At 35.6% G+C, this 23,499-nt stretch overlaps 1 protein-coding gene across 11 annotated transcripts; it reads left to right on the top strand.

Moving 5' to 3' along the window:
- Positions 1–1,350: 1,350 nt before the first annotated feature.
- Positions 1,351–21,782, top strand: LOC115979356 (putative disease resistance protein RGA4). Of its 11 annotated transcripts, none has more exons than XM_031101372.1 (10): positions 1,351–2,735; positions 2,856–2,959; positions 3,122–3,181; positions 4,179–4,316; positions 18,064–18,575; positions 18,658–18,760; positions 18,846–18,936; positions 19,053–19,112; positions 19,232–19,364; positions 21,484–21,782. In XM_031101372.1, exon 1 carries the CDS (start codon positions 1,479–1,481, stop codon positions 2,673–2,675), a length of 1,197 nt encoding a protein of 398 aa, XP_030957232.1. In that variant the 5' UTR covers positions 1,351–1,478; the 3' UTR covers positions 2,676–2,735; positions 2,856–2,959; positions 3,122–3,181; positions 4,179–4,316; positions 18,064–18,575; positions 18,658–18,760; positions 18,846–18,936; positions 19,053–19,112; positions 19,232–19,364; positions 21,484–21,782. The 11 variants fall into 11 exon arrangements, 8 of the variants coding, with proteins under 8 accessions (XP_030957232.1, XP_030957234.1, XP_030957231.1 ...); XR_004089039.1 differs by lacking the exons at positions 1,351–2,735; positions 2,856–2,959; positions 3,122–3,181; positions 4,179–4,316 and adding exons at positions 5,201–5,329; positions 6,516–6,803; positions 6,927–7,030; positions 7,201–7,260; positions 8,258–8,395 and having other exon boundaries at positions 18,064–18,760; XM_031101374.1 differs by having other exon boundaries at positions 18,064–18,760; positions 18,856–18,936.
- Positions 21,783–23,499: the final 1,717 nt, after the last annotated feature.

Here is a 23,499-nt window from a genome sequence, read left to right as displayed (position 1 = left end):
AAACTCACTCTTTTATAAGTGAAGAAGAGGTCATCGGGAGGGAAGAGGATAAGAAGAACCTTATAGATTTATTATTGAACTATGATGTTGAAGAGAATGTCTCATTCATATCCGTAGTGGGAATCAGAGGTATAGGAAAAACCAACCTTGCTCAATATGATGAGAAAGTGAAGACATATTTTGAGTTGCATATGTGGGTGTATGTCTCTGATGTCTTTGACGTGAAAACAATTGCTGAAAAGATAATTGGATGTGCGACAGGGAGAAAACCTAAAAACCTTGAAATGGATCAACTGCAAATTAAACTTCGTGAAATACTCAACCAAAAGAAGTACTTACTTTTTTTGGATGATGTGTGGAATGAAAACGTGGAAGGTTGGTGTAACTTGAAAAAAATTTCGTTGGGTGGCTTTAAGGGAAGTAAGGTGATGATAACTACACGGATTAAATTGGTTGCCGAGATCACTAGCACAGTCTCACCAATTTTTCTAGAAGGCCTATCAGAAAATAAATCTTGGTCTTTGTTGAAGCAAATGGCATTTAAAAAAGGGCAAGAGACCATTGATCTCAAACTTAAAGCAATTGGAATGGACATTGTACAAAAAAGTTGTGGAGTGCCTCTTGCTATCAAAACGGTAGGTAGAATATTATACTTCAAAGAGACAGAGGATGAATGGTCATATATCAAGGATAAAGAACTTTTAGATGTAACTCAAGGGGAAAATGATAGTGGTATCTTATCAATTCTAAAATTAAGTTACGATCATCTCCCTTTACATTTAAAGTGTTGTTTTGCTTATTGTTCATTGTTTCCTAAAGATCATGAGATTTCGAAGTTAACATTGATATAACTGTGGATAGCACAAGGATTTATCCAATCATCAAACGAAAGGCTAAGGCTGGAGGATGTTGCTAATGAGTACTTTATGAATCTACTTTGGAGGTCTTTCTTCCAAAAGGCTAGTGAAGATCGCTTTGGAAATATTGTTAGTTTTAAAATTCATGATTTAATCCTTGATTTGGCACAATCAATCTCAAATATTGAGTGCACACTTGTTGATTCCAATGCAGAAAATGTCAATAAAAATGTTCGTCATCTATCAATTCCATTTGAAAAAGTTTTTGAGAAGAATTTAAGCTTGTTATTCAAAGCAAAGAAGGTACGCACATTTATATTGACATTCACTTCCTGGATAGATCTAGGCAAGGAAAAATTAGCTCTTCAAAAATTAACTATCAAAATACTTCATAAGAGTCTCTATAAAGCTCAAGGCAGGGAAGAATTAGCTCGTCAAAAATCAACTCTCAAAATACCTTTTTCTAGTTTTGGAGGCTTGCATGCATTAGACCTACATGGCTTAAGTATTGTTGCGTTGCCACATTCTATAGACAAGTTGGTTTATTTAAAGTACCTTGATCTTTCCAAGAATAAAATTAAAGTTCTCCCTGGTTCTATTATTAGATTGCTTAATTTGCAAATGTTAAACCTTAGTGATTGTATTTGGCTTAAAGAACTACCTGAAAACATTCCAAAATTGGCCAACCTCAGATGTCTTGAGATAAATGGTTGTCATAGTTTGACTCACATGCCACCTGGATTAGGGCAATTGACTTCCCTTCAAGTATTACCATTATTTATTATGACCCAGGAACCTGAAGCTGATTTCTTCTCCAAGTATTGTAGTGGTCTAGCGGAACTACTCATTGTGAAAGAGAAACCTAGAGCTAATTTCTTCGCCAAGCATTGTGGTAGTCTAGCCGAATTGAACAAGCTAAATAACTTGAGAGGAGAACTATGTATCATACTTAATCTGGCGCGGGTGAAAAATGCTGCCTCAGAAGCCAAGGCTGCGAATTTGAAGGATAAGCAACATCTTAGAAGGTTGAAATTACAATGGGACAGGCAGAAGGCTAAGAAGGGTAAGGATGTCGAAGATGTTCGTAATGATGAAAATTTAATGAAAGGCCTTCGGCCACACCCAAATTTAAAAAATTTGTACGTGGAATGGTACAAGGGTGTGAGATTTCCTAGTTGGCTTGCTTCATTGACAAATCTTGTTGAATTAGAAATATCGAATTCAAAGTGCAATCATCTACCACCAATGTATCAACTCCCGTGTCTCCGAGATCTATCTCTTAAATATATGCCTAATCTAAAACGCATAGCAACCTCTTCGCATTCCTTTTCTTCATACCCCTCCCCTTCTCTCTCCAAATTAAAGTCTCTGTATTTGATTGAGATTCTGGACCTAGAGTTTCTGGCAGAGCAGTGGTTGCAAAACCTGGCTTCTCTCGAGAATCTAACAATTGAGGCATGTGCTGGACTAAAATATCTGCCTCTGTCTCGATCCATACAACACCTCACCTCCCTCAAGTCGCTGGAAATTAGGGGCTGCGAGGAGGTTGATCTGTTCAGTGATGATGAGATACGATTTTTTAGTGTTACCTCTTTGCAAACTCTCAAAATTTCAGATGTTCTGTGCTTGATTACTTTACCAGTGTGGATTGGTAACCTTACATCACTTCAAGACCTTGAAATTGAGGGATGTCCCAACCTGAAATCACTTCCTGAAGGGATCGGCAATCTCTCCTCCTTACAATCCCTAATAATCAATGGTCAGTGTCCGCTTCCGCTTGAAAGAAAGATACCTAAATGGAGGCGAGGATTGGCGTAAGATTGCTCATGTCCCATATTTTCAAATCAGCAACTAATATGCTTCCGCTTCTTTGGGCAGGTGATACAAATGTATTTGTACTTTCTATGCAATCAAATTTTTTTTTTTTTTTTTCAAATTGTGCAGACTTCTTTTATCTTTTTCAATATTGATGTCTTGGCCAATTTATTTGCAATGCAGATTTTTTCAAAGCAGAATTAAAAACAACTGAAAGGTGGCCGAGGAAACGTGAAAGGATGGCCTACAATTGCTTGCATGGACGAACCAATTCTTCAAATTCTCAGGTATGGGTAATCCCAGTTCTTCATAGACTCTAAAATCCCAGTTCAAAAGGTTCATACATCTCCTTTAAGATTCAGTCCTTTTGTGTTAATCAAATAACAAACTTTCTCTTTTCTTTTCTTTAAATTCAATTAAGGTTCTCAATTATTTGATTCTGTTTGCAGATATGAGACAAGGTCAGAATTCTAAACCAGCTAGAGTTGGTGCTCCTTCAAAAAAATCTGGTACTACTTATTCATCTACAAACAAAAATATTGAGTCTTAATTATCTCAATCCTTATCTTGCAATAGCTTTTGTAAAAGTCAGATTTAAATAATCAAAATACAAATCCTCTATTTTCACTCAAGATAATACGTTGTTAGTTTTAATCTTCTACCGATACCTTTTTGAGGATAGCTTCAGTTTTAGACAACTGCTACTTGGGATGTTCTGCCACTACCTAATGGAGCATGTTTTTTTGTTCATATCAGAACATTACAATCACTTCACTTTTTCCTCCCTATATTGATGCACTTTTTCTCTATAACTCCCTTCTACCTACAAAAATAACAATATTCATAAAGCCTATGTTTGGTATTTCTTATTCAGAACAACTATTGAGCAAAAATATTTTTTCCAGATTAAACAGGTGGACATATAATATTAACACATTGTAAAGTTAAATTTTTATTTTATATACCTTTGGTTTTTTGTATATAGTATTAAATTATGCATGCATATTAGTTTGTAAACAAAGCCATCAGGTTGATGGATTAAAAGCATAAGTTGTTGATTCAACAAACTAGGAAGAATACTTTGATTAATACCAAACTTAGGTTTCTGCACAAATATTCCATTAAGATGGATATCAAAAGTTGAGACATCATAAGAAACTTGTTTAGAAAGCAGTTTCGCACTTGCATAACATGGATTTCCTTTTGTCTTTGATGTAGTCTTAAATTATTAAGGCTGCTTAACTTACCATAAAGCCATAAAGTTGCAATCCAGCCTTTGTTTGACATCTATAAAAATCATATAAATTGGAATATTGTATGTGCTAAGTCCAGGAATTCATTTTTACTGAACAAAAAATAATTAAGTTGAATGCTTGATGGTAATAAATAAAATAACAATAGATAGCAGTCAAGGAATAAAGAAATGTGAGGTCTTGGTGCAATTCTATTGAAACCAAGTTCCTGGTTTTATACTAATGTCTTATTTTTTATATCTGCTATTTCTAGGAAATTCAGAGTGCCACTTGCTTTGGGAAAATAGTTTGGCAAGGAAGAACTGAACGCCAATGCTTTCTCGTTACAATTTTCTCTTGAAGAGGTTTTTCAGAATTTAGAAAAAGACTCATTATTCTGTACAAATAGAAGGTGACATTTCCTTATTGGTGCTCATAAGGTTGTGACAACAACCAGGAAGCCTGAAGTGTTAAGAGTGAGGCATCTAACTGCCCAATAATGCAAGCTCAGCAGCCTGCAATGACAGTGCTAACAGCATGTGCAACATCTCATGCAATGCAAACACAAAGTGCCTCATGCAGCAGCAGTCTTAGTGCAGTAAAGGCTAACTCAATTATATCAGCATGTGGGGTTAGTTCTGGTGTAACTGAAGGCCTTTAGAGCAGTTAAGTGAGTTTGTTATGGGTTGTTTGGAGATTAGTTATTGTAATTGTAGCATGTGATGTAATTCAGTGTAGTTTTGATCAATATTAAATTTTGAACGATGTATTCTTTGGAATTGGAGAGACTAAAACCCATGAATTCAAAAAAATAATCAGGTGTGTTTTTCTGTAAACTGGCATGAAACATAGTGTTAAAAACTTTCTAGTATTTCCTTCTCCTCACTTGTCAGCATGCTGCTAGGTGGAAATAGGTGGGGACTGCTCCAACACTGCTCAATTATCCTTGAGATTGGAAGATTTTTGAAGGATCATACACTCCACTATTTGTAAAGGTTCATACATCTCCTTCAATATTCAATCTTTTTGCATTAATCAAATACCCAACTTTCTCTTGTTTTCTTTTGTTTAAAAATTCAGTTAAGGTTCTCAATTATTTGATTCTGTATGCAGATACGAGAGGTGGTCAGAAGTCTAAACCATCTAGAGTTGGTGTTTCTTCGAAAAAGGCTAGTATTACTTATGCATCTACAAGCAAATATTTGAGTCTTTATTATCTCTATCCTTATCTTGTAATGGCTTTTGTAAAAGTCAGATTAAGAATCCTTGTCTTGTTTTCTTTCCATTGGCAGATGCAGTTAATCAAAATACAAATCCTCAATTTGCACGCAAGATGCTACGAATGTCAGTTTCATCTTCTACTTCAGAAGTTCTACCACCTAAGTGGATCATCAATTTTTTTGTTCATGTAAGAATGTTGCAAGGGTAATCACCTCACCTTTTCCTCCCTATAGTTGCTTTACGAGTGAAACAGATTGCCTATGAAATTCAGTTTGACACATTTTGTTTCTAGATAATTCTTTTACCAATGAAAATACTGATATTTATAAAGCCTATATAGGTTTGAAATTTCTTATTCACAGCCATCGTTGAGAAAAATATTAGTCCAGGTTAGATAGGCAACTTATTACATAACAGGTTTTAAAGTTAATTTATATATTCATAGCTTTGGCTTTTAGTATATTCCAGAAAGATATGGATGCATATTAGTTTGTAAACAAAGCCATCAGATTGATGGATTATTAGCATAAGTCGTTGATTCAACATATTAGCAACAGTAAATGGATTATGACCAATTTTATGTTCCATAGAGTGAATAGCTGTTGTCCTGGACAAATATTCCATTAATATGGATCTCAAAAGTTGAGACACCATAAGAGCAGAGCCTTGCTTTGCACTTACATAGCATGGATTTTCTTTCATCTTTGATATAGTCTTGAATGCTTAGGGCTGCTTAACTTGACATAAAGGCATAAAGTTATAATCCAGCCTTTGTTTGAAATCTATTAAAATCATATAAATTGGAATCTTGTATGCGCTCAGTCCAGGAATTCATTTTTCTGATTTAAAAAATAATTAAGTTGAAGATGGTAATAAAACGACAACAGATAACAGTTAAGGAGTAAACAAATGTTTATAAAGAAATGTGAGGCCTTAGTGCAATTCTATTGAAATCTAGTTCCTGGTAATACAGTAATTTCTTATTTTGATATCTGTTATTTCTAGGGAATGCCCCTAGAAGAAAGTCTTCTTGCATTAAGGTAAAATCTTGGCAGAGAAGAACTTAAAAATAAGGCTTTCTTATAAGAATATTCTCTAGAAGTGGTGAACTTTCCATATTCCTTCAAATTGAAATCTGTCTTCATTAATGTACTAGAGCATTGGAGAAAATCTTCAGTCTTTTGTTTTTTTCCCACACAGGCATGTTCCCTTGATGAGACATTGAGACTGCTTAATATTATAGAGTTGAAATCTTTCAGTTTTTGCACTCAAGCTCTGGAAATTAAAGTACATATGATACAGATGTTTGAGAATATTTATGTTAGCCCATCTGATTTTGATAGTTTAAGAAGATTAAATTGAAAATTCTGACCTTCCATTTCTTTTCTAGAAAATGTGAAGACAATACTAAGACATATGTTCTGTGCTTGATTACTTTACCAATGTGGATTGGTAACCTTACATCACTTCAAGACCTTGAAATTGAGGGATGTCCCAACCTGAAATCACTTCCTGAAGGGATCGGCAATCTCTCCTCCTTACAATCCCTAATAATCAATGATCGGTGTCCGCATCCGCTTGAAAGAAAGATACCTAAATGGAGGCGAGATTGGCGTAAGATTGCTCATGTCCCATATTTTCAAATCAGCAACTAATATGCTTCAGCTTCTTTGGGCAGGTGATACAAATGTACTTGTACTTTCTATGCAATCAAAAAATAAATTTTTTTTTTTTTCAAATTGTGCAGACTTCTTTTATCTTCTTCAATATTGATGTCTTGGCCAATTTATTTACAATGCAGATTTTTTTCAAAGCAGAATTAAAACAACTGGAAGGTGGCCGAGGAAACATGAAAGGATGGCCTACAATTGCTTACGTGGACGAACCAATTCTTCAAATTCTCAGGTATGGGTAATCCGGTAATCCCAGTTCTTCATAGACTCTAAAATCCCAGTTCAAAAGGTTCATACATCTCCTTTAAGATTCAGTCCTTTTGTGTTAATCAAATAACAAACTTTCTCTTTTCTTTTCTTTAAATTCAATTAAGGTTCTCAATTATTTGATTCTGTTTGCAGATATGAGACAAGGTCAGAATTCTAAACCAGCTAGAGTTGGTGCTCCTTCAAAAAAATCTGGTACTACTTATTCATCTACAAGAAAAAATAGAGTCTTAATTATCTCAATCCTTATCTTGCAATAGCTTTTGTAAAAGTCAGATTTAAATAATCAAAATACAAATCCTCTATTTTCGCGCAAGATAATACGATATTAGTTTAATCTTCTACCAATACCTTTCTGAGGATAGCTTCAGTTTTAGACAACTGCTACTTGGGATGTTCTACCACTACCTAATGGAGCAAGATTTTTTTGTTCATATCAGAACATTACAATCACTTCACTTTTTCCTCCCTATATTGATGCACTTTTTTCTCTATAACTCCCTTCTACCTACAAAAATAACAATATTCATAAAGCCTATGTTTGGTATTTCTTATTCAGAGCAACTATTGAGCAAAAATATTTTTTCCAGATTAAACAGGTGGACATATAATATTAACACATTGTAAAGTTAAATTTTTATTTTATATACCTTTGGTTTTTTGTATATAGTATTAAATTATGCATGCATATTAGTTTGTAAACAAAGCCATCAGGTTGATGGATTAAAAGCATAAGTTGTTGACTCAACAAACTAGGAAGAATACTTTGATTAATACCAAACTTAGGTTTCTGCACAAATATTCCAGTAAGATGGATATCAAAAGTTGAGACATCATAAGAAACTTGTTTAGAAAGCAGTTTCGCACTTGCATAACATGGATTTCCTTTTGTCTTTGATGTAGTCTTAAATTATTAAGGCTGCTTAACTTACCATAAAGCCATAAAGTTGCAATCCAGCCTTTGTTTGACATCTATAAAAATCATATAAATTGGAATATTGTATGTGCTAAGTCCAGGAATTCATTTTTAATGAACAAAAAATAATTAAGTTGAATGCTTGATGGTAACAAATAAAATAACAATAGATAGCAGTCAAGGAATAAAGAAATGTGAGGTCTTGGTGTAATTCTATTGAAATCAAGTTCCTGGTTTTATACTAATGTCTTATTTTTTTATATCTGCTATTTCTAGGAAATTCAGAGTGCCATTGGCTTTGGGAAAATAGTTTGGCAAGGAAGAACTGAATGCCAATGCTTTCTCATTACAATTTTCTCTTGAAGAGGTTTTTCAGAATTTAGAAAAAGATGCATTATTCTGTACAAATAGAAGGTGACATTTCCTTATTTCCTTATTCTGTACAAATAGAAGTTCATATGAAAGAGATGTTTGAGAATATTTATGTTAGTCCATCTGAATTTTGAAATATATCTTATGAAAGTTAAGGTGAAAATTCTGGTAAAGTTCTATGTGATGTGGTTTTAGTGTTGCTTGAGTCCTGTTTCTTTGTTTTAGATCCCTGTGTAATCCCTTTTCCCTCTATTTCTTTTCTAGAAAATGTGAAGTCAATATTATTTAAGACATGTCAATGGAATTGAAAGTTCAAATAGTGTAAAAACACCCTTGAACGTTTAGACCCCCAATTTACAAATTACCAATTCAAGCTTTATATCAAACAATTAATGTGCGGAAGATGAATAAAAGCTTAATACAGAATTGGTAAACAATCTATGCCAATTAAAATCACATCTACAACAGAAAATAAAAAGCAAAGATAAAGGGAAGAGAGATGCAAACACAAGGACAACACACGATGTGTTATCGAAGAGGAAACCGAAGCCCTCGGCGTAAAACCTCTTTGCCGTCCTCCAAGCGGTAAACAATCCACTAGAAAATGTAGTTGGGATACATGAACAGCAATAGACCCTTCAAGCCTAATCTACCTAGTGTACCTAAGCCCTCCAAGCTTCTTGCTCCAACGAGGTTGTGTCGAACCTATTTCTTTTTTAGCTTCCCGGATTCCGCTACTTGACCATAGCATCAACCAATGTAAATTGGTTCCTTCCTAACTGCTTCGTAGAACACCAAACAGCCCTTTCACAGTAATGGATATGATGAGAAAAAGGTTTTGGTAAAATACCTCTCAAGGATTTAACAATGAAGAGGAAGAGAGTTGAGGAATTTGAAGAGTCTCTTATGTAAAGATTGTGGATGAATCAATCTTGTTTTACTATAGGGTTTCTCTCTCAAAATTCTCTCTGAAAGTTCTCTTTCTTTCGTGGGTATAAAAGGTATTTATACTAAGGTGAGACAGGAATGTGAAACGTCAGGTTTTTCAAAACAGGGCTGGCTCACGGCTTGGCCTCGCGACTTGACTGAGTTGCGAGATCCAGCCGCGAGATAATAGAACGGTCAGTTGTCCTATTTTGTCCTGTAGTGCTCCAGCTAGCATGACGCTTCAACTTCTAGCATGCTTGGCACGTGTGCTGTTTCTGGCGGCTTGCAGCCGCAAGTCACCCGCGAGATCCAGCCGTGAGACTTTGTTTTCTTGCACACTCTTGAGCATTCAACACTCTATCTCACTCACTACCCTTACAACAAACTCACCTAAATACAGGGTTACTAATTGCTGAAATATAAGCAAATTTGGCCCGGAATAAAGCCAACAAAATGGTTGATTAAATTCAACCTTACAATCTCCCCATTTGGCTATTCTGTGACAAAACCCCAAAACAGACTCTAGACTTAACATGTGAGTTGGGAACAGTTGAGCAAAACTCACTCACACCTAATTCTAGAAACTGTGAGGCACTTGAATCATATGAACATGAAACTCCTGAAACACAACAATACACCATGATCATTGTATGCAGAAAATATGAAATGCATATGAAACAGGCAAAAAGTGATTAAGTAAAGATGAAGTTAAGAAACAAATCATGGCTTGATCAAACAAGTAATCACTACAAGGTAGTGATCACAGTGCTCATTCACACTTGGAATGAACACTTGAACATACAAGCTAACAAGAACAATGCAAGTTGCTTGTATGCCCAACACTCAACCAATGCATAATACACCAAGTATATGCATCTAGGAACAATCCTACAAGGGCACAAGAGTGACAATACTTAACAAGAAAATGCATGACATTTAGATAGAAGTACTGATTTAACAAAAACATAGAGGCTGCATAAAGCATGGTACAAACATAAAACCTACAAGAAACCCTAAAAGCTTACAAAAGCAACATGGGTACAAACAACAATATATACTGAAAAACATCAACAATATACATATATATATATATATATATAAAAAGAGTAAACCAAGTTTCAAAACCATCCATGTGTTAAGAGTTAGAAACAAACATACACTAAAACCACAGTGTATCAAACCTATAGTAACAAAAAATTATCCAAAAACATAAACAAAAGTATGAGTACTCTTCCTATTACTATGCACACTTCCCTTTGAACTTTCTCCTCCTTACTGTATGCTCTCCCCCTTTTTGGCACAAATAGTTAAAGGCTGTCGTCTAACTTCTGTTGAATAGCTTCTAATTGATTCTCCATGGTCTCGAGTCGCATTTGAACATGGTTATTGGTGGAGTAGAGAAGGTTCACCATTTCGTCAATGCGCTTCTGAATACTTTCAAGCAAACGACCCACTATATCAGTTTGAGGATCAGATTGTGCTTGTGGAATGGTAGTTTGTTGAACTTCAAGGATGACACGCGAAATAGGTGTGGTATGTCCATGTGTCTCTGACTCAGGAGCAGATGGAGTACCAGAGAGATGTGTGCACTCTTTGGTGTTTTAGAGGAATGACTTTTGCTGGCTTGTAGAGTGAACATGGAAATTGGACGCGAACGGGTCATCATTTTTCCATCAGAGGGAGGAACAATACCTTCACGAAGAATGATCTTCATGATGAGACTGCAGAATGGAATACATCCTCGAGCTGCAGATCGAGCCGCGGTCTTCCTTATGGTTTGAAAGATGTGTGCACAGTTATCAATGGGGGCTCCTGTAATAAGATCACAGAGGAATTGAGCTCTTCCAAGATTGATGAAAGTTGTGTTGGACAATGGGTAGAGATTTGAGAACATGATCAACTTTAGTGTGGTCAGCTCAGGTGCAAACTTGGCAGTGCTTATGGATGTGCCTGTACTAGAGACTTCATGGTCAAGTCCAAGAACTTGTAGAATGTCTTGAGTCTCTAGAGTTCGATCATCATACGAAGTTAGATCCACATTCGAAGGTCTAGTGATACAGAGAATTTCGGCTATGGAGTTTGGGGTGATGATAAATTCCTTTCCTCTTACCCAGCAAATTAACTCAACTCCAAGATCACTTGCATTAGGGTAACATTCCTTGACCAGTTCATCCATTGGGTCGTCAAAATTCCCAAATAAGTTTGTCCAATCTCTTGGTTCAAAGATTCGAGGGATAAAAGTGGTCCCCAAGGTATTAAACTCAACCACCCATTCCACTATAGGAGATGCCCTGTCAAAAATGTTTGAGTAGATGTGTGAGGTAAGCGGGGTTCTAAACCTCTCCAAATTGGAGTCTTGAGATGATTGAGATGAGAATCGAGTCCTTTTAGCAACTGGGGTTGATGGATCATCAGTAACAATGTCTTTGCCCTTAAAGGATCCACGAGACATCTGCAAGAGAATAGGCACACAGCAAAGAACCAAAAACAGCACCACAAAGGACAGATATCAACTTGATTAGATTCAAATATGAGTGTAAACCAGAGATATCAAACACAAATACAAACATAAGTTAGGTCAATCCCAAAAAAAACCATAAGCAATACTGAAGTGCAAAATGAAGCATGTGCATCAAAATGGTGATAGTGCAAGAGATCACAGAGAAACACAAATTTATAAATAACTGTCAATGAGACAGTTCTACCATGACCATGATATGCACAGATTGAGAACATTAGAACAATAAGGATGGATAGCACAAATAAGACCACAGAAGATAGGAACAGGCATAAAACATCAATATGAAAGAACAGTGGAAACCACAGACACCCAAAATAGAGCACATGGCAGTGAGGCATAACATTCAGAAAATGAAATGTTTTAAAGAGATACCCTCAAGACGCAAGCACACACATGTTATGTCAACATAAAAACACAGTAATATGAGATGAGTAATCCAATGCCTCAGGCATACTAAAACACTCCCACAAATAAATGGAGTAAAACACAAAAAGTACCAAACCCATGTACCAAATGAGTATGAAAACCAACAGCAGCCAAAGCACAGAACAAAGAATAGCACAATGTGACCAACAATATGAAAACGGATGAAATCAACAATAAACACAACCAACCATACCCAGCAAACAAAGAGAAGAATGTTTCGAATACAGCATCTACTCAAATGGCAAGAAAATAATACACAAAACAGAGAATATGAAGTGAGGAAGATAAGACCCATACCTTTTCTTAATGATTTTGAGAAGAAATGAAGTAACAATGGAGTATGAAGTCGGTTACACGGTGTGTTTGGGAAGTTTCAGATAAAAAAGAGAAAATGAACAGTCACATAAAGTACGAGAGAAAACTGAAAAAAATTTAAAAACTGCCCCAGTTTTTGCCAAACACGCATTTTTCGCGACTGAAGTGAGTCGCCAACAAAACGCCAGGTCTAGCCGCCAAAACATTCAAAGACAAAATTGTGAAAAATTTTCTAAGTGTTTTTCGCGACTGGAAGGTCTACTCGCGAGGGAGTCGCAAGCTGAGCCGCGAAAATCTCTGTGTAACCCTCGTGACTGGACCTTTCACTCGCAAACAAGTTGCCAAAATTAACACGCGAGCTCACGGTTGAATTTCGCGACTTGGGTAACCCGCGACTGAGTCGCCAAAACAGGACATTATTTTTGAAGATTTTTAGTTTTTTGTAAAAACAAAACACTTTTCTAAAAACAACTTAAACAATCAAAAATCTTTTTGTGTTTGAATTAACAAAGATTAAGCATGTGAAAAAACATTTTATCAAGTACAATCACACAAATGAATATGACATTCATTGGACATAAACTTGTGTGTTGTGTGTGGATATCAACAATGAGATAGTCCTTAGTCTAATGTGAAGATTCAATGATCAATTCAACTAAGACATACACAATTAGCACTAGATCATATGACCCATCTCAATTATAGAAGTATGCATATATGACCTCCCACAAGACTTGATAACATAACTTGGAGCTTTACATTTGACTTCACTTTTAAGCATAACATTTGATCTTTTTGATCCTTTTGAAACAATCACCTTTCCTTGTGAGAGTGATATTTGGTATTTCACCTTGATGATACAGCCTTTGGTTTTTTGAATAGTCATTCACTTAAAATTTTTTTTTTTGGTCGCTTTCCCTTTTTCCTAGTTGAACACTAGTATGTGCGACAGACTTTTGCAGCTCAATATCTCTTTTCATTTGGAGATTTACATTTGGTGAGCTCTTTTTAGCAAAAACAAAAATAAAGAGTGGGAAGATATATAGGCACAAGTCTATGCATGTCTCAAGATCAACATAACCATTCACTAATCATTCATGACAAGTTTGAAGATCTATTTACAACAGTCACATAGATTTCAAGATTTCTTCCACAGTGATAAGAGTGCAAAGGAATAAGCTATACTCGTAAATGCACAAAGCCATTAGCACAAAGGTACAAGGCAAAACAAGTTTTGAGACAAAACTCAACAATGTCAATCAAACTTTTTGATTTTCTATTTTTATGTGGTTTTTGGATTTTTGACACATAAGAAGAAAAAGATTAATCAAAAACAAAAATGAACAAAAGTATGCACAAATAGACAAACAAACAACCACCAACATAATCAATAAGCAAACAATCAAACACCGTCACAAAGCATAGGAAGTATTGATGTATGAACATGTTGTAATGCTTATGCATGAGTATCCTCTTTCACCCACATGTCACTTGCGTTTGGGATGATTTCCTTATAGGATTGGGTACGGGAGTTAGGGCTTTCAAACTTTCGTGTGAAGCTTTCCAAGCAATTGGTGAATGCACCAATCATCTTCATCACGTCCATCATTCCGAGATCACCGTTTTGATCTCTTGATGGTTCACTAGCCCAATTTCTCCTATCATTTCTAGGTCCTCGTGACCTTTGAGGAGTTGCTCTATTCATTGCTCTCAGCTTTTGACAATTTGGTCGAGTATGTCCTTGAAGTCCGCAGTGATGACACACATAATTTGATCTAGGACCTCTTTGTGGTCGTGGACAAGACTTGGCTTGGGATTTAGACATGCCCACAAATTGATTACGGGGATTCAACAACCGTTCATTCTCCACATTCTTCTTCTCCTCTACCTTGGGCTTCTCAGCAGTAGGACCAACTTCAACTGGCTCTTTGGCCTTTATAAACTTCACTTCTTTTGTGACATTGCCAAATGAGCTACTCCCTCCGGTATATCCCAACCCAGATTTGTCTGAAAAATGCTTTTGAGGTGAAATAACATCATTTAGCTTCTTGGTGGAGACCCTCTCTATTTTGGCATTTGCTTGCACAACCTCTTGCTCAAGAAATCTCACTTTTGTGTAGGCTTCCGACAGCTCACCATTCAGTGTTTCTATCTCACACTTGGCCTCCTTATAGCGAATTAGGAGACTTTTATAGTCCTCCTTTGCCTTCTTCATCTTTCTCACAGCTGCCTTGGCCACCCTTGTATACTCACCTTACTTCTCCAGGAGTGAGTTATAATTCTCTTGAAGATTGGCTGTACTTTCATCTTCTTCAGCATCTAATTCTTCAACATTTCCCAATGATTCTTCATCGCTATGCTCTCCAAGTTCTCGTACAAGCAGATTTAACTCGTCTGAAGACTTAACATGGGCAATAGTCATAAAAGCTGAATAATTCCCTTCTCCGTCACAGCTTTCCTCAGAATCTAAGTCGAATGAATCCGAATCACTCAATGTCGTGGCATATACTTTGCCTTTTGATTTCAAATAATTCAGACATTCTTTTTTAAAGTGTCCATGCCCGTTGCATTCAAAACAAGTGACACCTTGTGTAGATTGGAATTCTTTTCCATCTTTCTTTTTGAATTCCCTTTTCTCCCTTCCTGAACTTTGGAATTTTCCTTTATCACCAAATTTGCCATTATTCTTGAATTTCAAGAATTTTCGGAATTTTTTTACAAGGTATGCAACATCTTTGTCAACCACATCTTCTTCTGATGAGTCATGGACTTCCCACCTTCTCATTAATGGTCTTAAGAGCAAGAGATTTACTCTTCCGTTGATTGGGCAGCGACATTTTATAAGTCTGAAGAGAACCAACCAGCTCTTGGACTTTGATGTCATCAAGGTCCTTGCTCTCTTCAATCGCTGTCACTTTGGCACGAAAACTTTCCGGCAATGATCGAAGGATCTTCCTTACAATTTTAGAATCCTTCGTTTTCTCTCCCAAATTGAACTTGCTTACAATCACCTCATTCAGCTTGCTATAAAAAGAGTCAAATGACTCATCCTCACTCATTTTTAACTCAAACCGAGTGGTTAGCATCTGTAATTTGGTATCTTTCACTTTCTTCGTTCCTTCGTAGGTGGTCTCCAATATCTCTCATGCTTCTTTGGCAACGTTAATGTGAGAAATCCTATGAAACTCATCTGGAGACACACTACAGAAATTGCATTAAGTGTTTTACTGTTAGCATTAGATGCAGCGAGTGCTGCCTTATCCCGTGTGGATTTGGCTTCCTCAGGCCTGGTCCAACCTATATCAACATCATCCCAAACTGATTCATCAATGGAACATAGAAATGCTCTCATGCGAACCTTCCAAAAAGCATAATTACTACCATCAAAATATGAAGGTGCATTTAAGGATTGAGACCGATCCATCTCAATAGGGAGTCAAGGATCATACTATGGTAATGAAACCACTAAAAGTGTACCCGCTCTGATACCAATTGAAAGTTCAAATAGTGTAAAAACACCCTTGAACGTTTAGACTCCCAATTTACAAATTACCAATTCAAACTTTATATCAAATAATTAATGTGCAGAAGATGAACAAAAGCTTAATACAAAATTGGTAAACAATCTATGCCAATTAAAATCACATCCACAGCAGAAAATAAAAGGTAAAGATAAAGAGAAGAGAGATGTAAACACAAGGACAACACACGATGTGTTATCGAAGAGAAAACCGAAGCCCTCGGCGTAAAACCTCTCCGCCGCCCTCCAAGCAGTAAACAATCCACTAGAAAATGTAGTTGGGATACATGAACAGCAATAGACCCTCCAAGCCTAATCTACCCAGTATACCTAAGCCCTCCAAGCTTCTTTCTCCAACGAGGTTGTGCTGAACCTATTTCTTTTCTAACTTCCCGGATTCCGCTACTTGACCATAGCATCAACCAATGTAAAGTGGTTCATTCCTAACTGCTTCCTAAAACACCAAACAGCCCTCTCACAGTAATGGATATAGTGAGAAAAAGGTTTTGGTAAAATGCCTCTCAAGGATTTAACAATGGAGAGGAAGAAAGTTGAAGAATTTGAAGAGTCTCTTATGTAAAGATTGTGGATGAATTAATCTTGTTTTACTATAGGGTTTCTCCCTCAAAATTCTCTCTGGAAGCTCTTTTTTTTTCGTGGTATAAGGTGTATTTATGCTAAGGTGAGACTGGAATGTGAAACGTCAGGTTTTTCAAAATAGGGCTGGCTCGCGGCTTGGCCTCGCGACTTGACTGAGTCGCGGATCCAGCCGCGAGATAACAGAACAGCCAGTTGTCCTATTTTGTCCTGTAATGCTCCAGCTAGCATGACGCTTCTGGCATGCTTGACACGTGTGTTGCTTCCAGTGGCTTGCAGCCGCGAGTCACCCGCGAGACTCTGTTTTCTTGCACACTTTTGAGCATTCAACATTCTATTTCACTCACTACCCTTACAACAAACCCACCTAAATACAGGGTTACTAATTGCTGAAATACAAGCAAATTTGGCACGGAATAAAGCCAACAAAATGGTTGATTAAATTCAACCTTACAGGAATGATTTTGTTGCATGATCTCTGGCAGTACACCTAATGGCTGGTTGTGGATTTCAGTGGTTCTGAGTTAGGTCAAAGCCAACTCTTTAGTTTCCCAACCTGAATTGCTTTTGTTTCACTGGTATTCAATCTCTGAAGCAAAATGCTTGGATAAGATGCTACTTAAAATGACAAAAATGTTGTCAAAATCCCAACGTATTTAGGTGATCATTTACAAGTCTAAAGCTATTGCTAATTCATATAAAAGTGATAGAAAGACAATTGTCTCTCATATCTGTTTAAATTTTGTTTCTTGTGGATTCTTGGCAAATTGACAATTAGTTTTTCTTGTCTTCAAACCATATGATGATATTAACAGAAACTGAGAGTATATTTTCTTATGTCGGGTATGTACTGCAATTGAATTACAGGAATTTAAAAAGCTTATACTGAAGAAGAGGAGTACAAGCTTATAAGTCTTTTTTTTTTAGCACTCCCCATAATTGGAGGGTGGCTTTGTCTCATTCTTCTTGTCTTGTCCATCCTGTTTTACTTGATCGTTGTAATTTTGGTTCCTGATTTGTGCCCCCATAATACATCCCCAATGTACCCAGGTTGGCTTTTTATTATTATTTTTCGTTACCTATCAAAAAAAAAAGTTGATATTGTAAATACAGTTCTTGTAATACATAAAATTGTGATACTTATGTTGCACTGATTTGTGTCACACCCCCCAATCAGTGTCGTATCGCCTCTACACTTTCACCATCGCACTTCTTGCAAACTCCATCTGGCCATACTCATTTATGAAGATATTAAATTTCTGAACTCTATTTTAATTCCTAACCAAAAAAAAAAAATCTGAATCCCTTCCTCCTCTCATCTTAGTTAGCTCTCCTTACAATTTTTATCATCATTGCACAGCATGTATTATCATCCTTTTGACATTGATGTTACATATATGGCAGATTGGGAGGCCTCAAATTCATGCATGTTTTCAACAAAAAACGCATATGCATTGTAGTCTTCATCATAGGCAATTCGCCCTCAGAGCAACAAACCTTGGTTGGAGAATACTTTGGTGTCAATCCCACATTGAATTTCCCAGAGGCAAAATTCATAAGAACCATTTGGTGCTCATCATTCAACTCTGATAGAATCGAATCTTAGGAGGGGATAACAGAGTTTTCATTCCACTTAAAAGAACTTTTTGACAATTTTGGTGATACGAAGGATACTCATTGGTGCTCACAAGGTTGTGACAACAACCAGGAGGCCTGAAGTGTTAAGAATGAGGCATCTAACTGCCCAATAATGCAAGCTCAGCAGCCTGCTATGACAGTACTAACAGCATGTGCAACATCTCATGCAATGCAAACACAAAATGCCTCATGCGGCAGCCTTCTTAGTGCAGTAAAGGCTAACTCAATTAGATCAGCATGTGGGGTTAGTTCTGGTGTAACTGAAGGCCTTTAGAGCAGTAAGAGAGTTTGTTATGGGTTGTTTGGAGATTAGTTATTTTAATTGTAGCATGTGATATAATTCAGTGCAGTTTTGATCAGTTGTATATAATTCAGTGTAGCTTTGATCAATATTAAAATTTGAACGATGTATTCTTTGGAATTAGAGAGACTAACACCCAAGTGAATTCAAAAAAATAATCAGGTGTGTTTTTCTGTAAACTGGCATAAAACATAGTGTTAAAAACTTTCTAGTATTTCCTTCTCCTCACTTGTGAGTGTGCTGCTAGGTGGAAATAGGTGGGGACTGCTCCGACACTGCTCAATTATCCTTGAGATTGGAAGATTTTTGGAGGATCATACACTCCACTATTTGTAAAGGTTCATACATCTCCTTCAATATTCAATTCTTTTGCGTTAATCAAATACCCAACTTTCTCTTGTTTTCTTTTGTTTAAATTCAGTTAAGGTTCTTAATTATTTGATTCTGTATGCAGATATGAGAGGTGGTCAGAATTCTAAACCAGCTAGAGTTGGTGTTTCTTCGAAAAAGGCTGGTATTACTTATGCATCTACAAGCAAATATTTGAGTCTTTATTATCTCTATCCTTATCTTGTAATAGCTTTCGTAAAAGTCAGATTAAGAATCCTTATCTTGTTTTCTTTCCATTGGCAGATGCAGTTAATCAAAGTACAAATCCTCAATTTGCACGCAAGATGCTACGAATGTCAGTTTCATCTTCTACTTCAGAAGTTCTACCACCTAAGTGGACCATCAATTTTTTCGTTCATATAAGAATGTTGCAAGGGTAATCACTTCACCTTGTCCTCCCTATAGTTGCTTTACGAGTGAAACAGATTGCCTATGAGATTCAGTTTGACACATTTTGTTTCTAGATAACTCTTTTACCAATGAAAATAATAATATTTATAAAGCCTATATAGGTTTGAAATTTCTTATTCACAGCCATCGTTGAGAAAAATATTAGTCCAGGTTAGATAGGCAACTTATTACATAACAGGTTTTAAAGTTAATTTATATATTCATAGCTTTGGCTTTTAGTATATTCCAGAAAGATATGGATGCATATTAGTTTGTAAACAAAGCCATCAGGTTGATGGATTATTAGCATAAATCGTTGATTCAACATACTAGCAACAATAAATGGATTATGACCAATTTTATGTTCCATAGAGTGAATAGCTGTTGTCCTGGACAAATATTCCATTAATATGGATCTCAAAAGTTGAGACACCATAAGAGCAGAGCATTGCTTTGCACTTACATAGCATGGATTTTCTTTCATCTTTGATATAGTCTTGAATGCTTAGGGCTGCTTAACTTAACATAAAGGCATAAAGTTATAATCCAGCCTTTGTTTGAAATCTATTAAAGTCATATAAATTGGAATCTTGTATGTGCTCAGTCCAGGAATTCATTTTTCTGATAAAAAAAAAATTTAAGTTGAAGATGGTAACAAATAAAATAACAATAGATAGCAATTAAGGAGTAAACAAATGTTTATAAAGAAATGTGAGGCCTTAGTGCAATTCTATTGAAATCTAGTTCCTTGTAATACTGTAATTTCTTATTTTGATATCTGTTATTTCTAGGGAATGCCCCTAGAAGAAAATCTTCTTGCATTAAGGTAAAATTTTGGCAGAGAAGAATTTAAAAACAAGGCTTTCTTATAAGAATATTCTCTAGAAGTGGTGAACTTTCCATATTTCTTCAAAAATTGAAATCTGTCTTCATTAATGTACTAGAGCATTGGAGAAAATCTTCAGTTTTTTGTTTTTTTCCCACACAGGCATGTTCCCTTGATGAGACATTGAGACTGCTTAATATTATAGAGTTGAAATCTTTCAGTTTTTGCACTCAAGCTCTGGAAATTAAAGTACATATGATATAGATGTTTGAGAATATTTATGTTAGCCCATCTGAATTTTGAAATATAGTTTAAGAAGATTAAATTGAAAATTCTGACCTTCCATTTCTTTTCTAGAAAATGTGAAGACAATATTAAGACATATGTCCTTGAAATGATTTTTTGCAAGATCTCCGGCAGTAGACCAAATGGCTGATTATGGATTTCAGTAGTTCTGAATTAGGACAAAACCAACTCTTTAGTTTCACAACCTGAACTTGCTTTTGTTTCACTAGTATTCAGTCTCTAAAGCAAAATGCCAGGATAATGTGCCCATATAAAATGACAAAGATGTTGTCAGAACTCGGAAGCCCAATTTTTTTAGTGGATCATTTACAAGTCCAAAGTTATTGCTAATTCATGTTAAAAAAATGATAGAAAGACAATTGTGTCTCTTATCTGCACCAAATTTTGCTTCTCGTGGATTTCAAGATCTAAAAACACATTAGTTTTGGCAAATTGACAATTAAAGAATTTTGGTATCAAGTTGCAGTTTTTATAATTACTCTAACATCAGTAAGAGTCAAAGAAAAAGGTGCTTCAAATTGGCAAGCTGCTATGGGAAGAAAGAAGTTTAAGTCTTAATTCTTTCCCTAGCAATGCGTGTTGTTCGATGGGAGAGGGAGGAAGGTATCACCTTCTGCATTGTGCCCCTTTGGAAGTAACTATATGGCATCTTTGTCTGTATTCATTTTCTTTTTATGTTCAATGGGAGAGGGAGGAAGGTATCACCTTCCATCCTGCCTCCATTATTCAAGTATGAGAATTTGACATTGTTTTCCTCTCTTTTGAGTTATAGTTTGTCCCTACTTCTGAACTTTGTATAGTTTCCTGTTTCCACTGTATTCCTCCCATTCTAAATCATTTACTTATGTTGATACTTGTATTATAAATATGCAATGTCTAAATCATTATTCTAAATCATTTACTTATGTCAATATCTGTATTCTAAATCATTCTCTCTTATGTCTTAACGTCTGCCTCATTCTCATGTTTGCAGGCTCTGTTAACCACTGAACTGCATCCAACATAAGAAAATAAATATTTTAGAAAAAAAGATTCTTGGCCCTTGGACAATAGCAGACTTTGCTAGTACAATTGATGATGAAGTGAAGCAGCAATAAGGGATAAAAAAACTCGTCATGATTTTATTTAAGTCTGATTTGTATTGACAACTTCAATTACAGGAGAACAACGGTAGGCTGCATTTTAGAATTGGTTATTCACAAAGACATTCACTGTAGCTCAGTCTGTGAGAACAATTTACACTATTAAGGCCTAGCATCAGTGGATTCATCTCTATGCAGAACTTTATGATGGTTAGATGTTTTTGTAATCTCATTTTCACAGGGTGTGATAAGGAACTTCCCTAATTCAATGAAGGATTTAGAGTCCCTAGATTATGTTGGGTATAGTGGGTAAGGGAAAGAACAAGATAAAGGCTTTCAGGCAAATATAAACGTGTTCCTTAAGACTAGATTTGCCCCAACTCCACGAGTTTGCTAAGAGTTACAAGCAAATAGTCTCTTGGGTACAAAAAAAAAAAATGATTATCTGCAAATAACAATTCTGAAAATACTCAAGAACTTCTAGTAAAGTGTGTTCAACAGAAAAACAATAGTAATTACAGGAAAGAACTGAAGTTGTGCTCTATTTATAGTTTGTGACTTTTTTTAATGAATAGACATCATGGAAATAACTAGTTAGGAGTTATACCCTTCCCCAAAGAAAAAATTGAATCTCAAAATTTCACACAGAAAGTTTTTGTCTGACTCTTGGTTAAGCAACCATCTTGCTTGACTGAATATATCTTTGGTTGACTGAACAAATAATAATACAACTACATATATTTATCAAAATATTCTACAGATCATGCCACCATGGTAATGCTGTCAAAAATCACATTTCTATTTGTTGTAACTGATTGCCTTATTTGAAAATTTTACTTCCCAATATATATAATGACAAGGATGGCAGGTGATAGTCTACTTGTGCATGTTTACTAGTTTTATTCAATACAGAAAATTTGGATTTTGAAAAGTTCATGCAGTTGCCGTTAAGTGTGAAGCAGCATGAAGGAATATAGTGCTGGGAACAACATGGAAGGCATGCCGCATGCCTACTAGCTGCTTGCAAATGATGGCAACAAACAGTGATTATGTTTGAAGGAACTTGCCTTTGTTTTCTCATCAATTTCAAATGGCAAATTTTGATTCAATTGCTCAGGCGTGTATGATGCATTTATTGTTAACTAATGGTTGCTATATTCATATTGGGAAATTCCTTTTCTAGTTTCTAATTGAGATAATTGAAGTGTTCTTAGTTTTTCCTAGCTTCAAGAGATATGACCAAAAACAATGAATCTTTTGTGATGTGTATGTACTGCAATTTCAGATAATGTTGTTGCCAAAGAATTTAAAAAATTCCACACTCAAAAACCTGAATTTCAAGCTGATATTTTTTTACTTATAATACATGAATTTTTATAATTGTGTCACACTGTCGTGAGAGTAACTTTGGGATATTGCACTTTTTTTTGGGGCTAATTTGTGTCTTTTTTCTTTTTTTCTTTTTTAAATTAATACCGGGCATGGCATGGGTCTATGGTTATTGGTTAGTTAAGCATATTAAGAAATTAATTTTTGAAGTACACATCTCTCTCCCTATATTATTGTAGTGTTAATCTTAAAGCTTAACTGATGCAAGACAAGTTGCAACAAGCCAGAACGATGCAAAGGAAAATTAAAGAACCAGAAAACCCCAAAGACAATGCATAAAAGAATAAGGCAATAGAAATTCGAGAAGATGATTGTAAACTACCTCTAGTTATATTAAAATCAATATATATATATATATATATTTATATATAAGTAAAGACGTCATGCACTCAAAGATCTCATGCAGAAATGCATGAGGTCTTGCCAAATAGCACTTTAATTTTGCATTTAGCCCTTTTTTTTTTTCTCTCTTTCATTATGTTTTTTTATTTTTTATTATTACCTAAAAGTTTATTTTT

This window comes from Quercus lobata, chromosome 3 (assembly GCF_001633185.2).
Source record: "Quercus lobata isolate SW786 chromosome 3, ValleyOak3.0 Primary Assembly, whole genome shotgun sequence".
Taxonomy (NCBI): Eukaryota; Viridiplantae; Streptophyta; class Magnoliopsida; order Fagales; family Fagaceae; genus Quercus; species Quercus lobata.
This window is presented reverse-complemented; position numbering and strand designations above follow the sequence as displayed.

What these genes read in the sequence shown, in the direction of transcription:
- LOC115979356 (XM_031101372.1), top strand. Translation starts at nt 1,479, where the DNA reads ATGTTAAACCTTAGTGATTGTATTTGGCTTAAAGAACTACCTGAAAAC.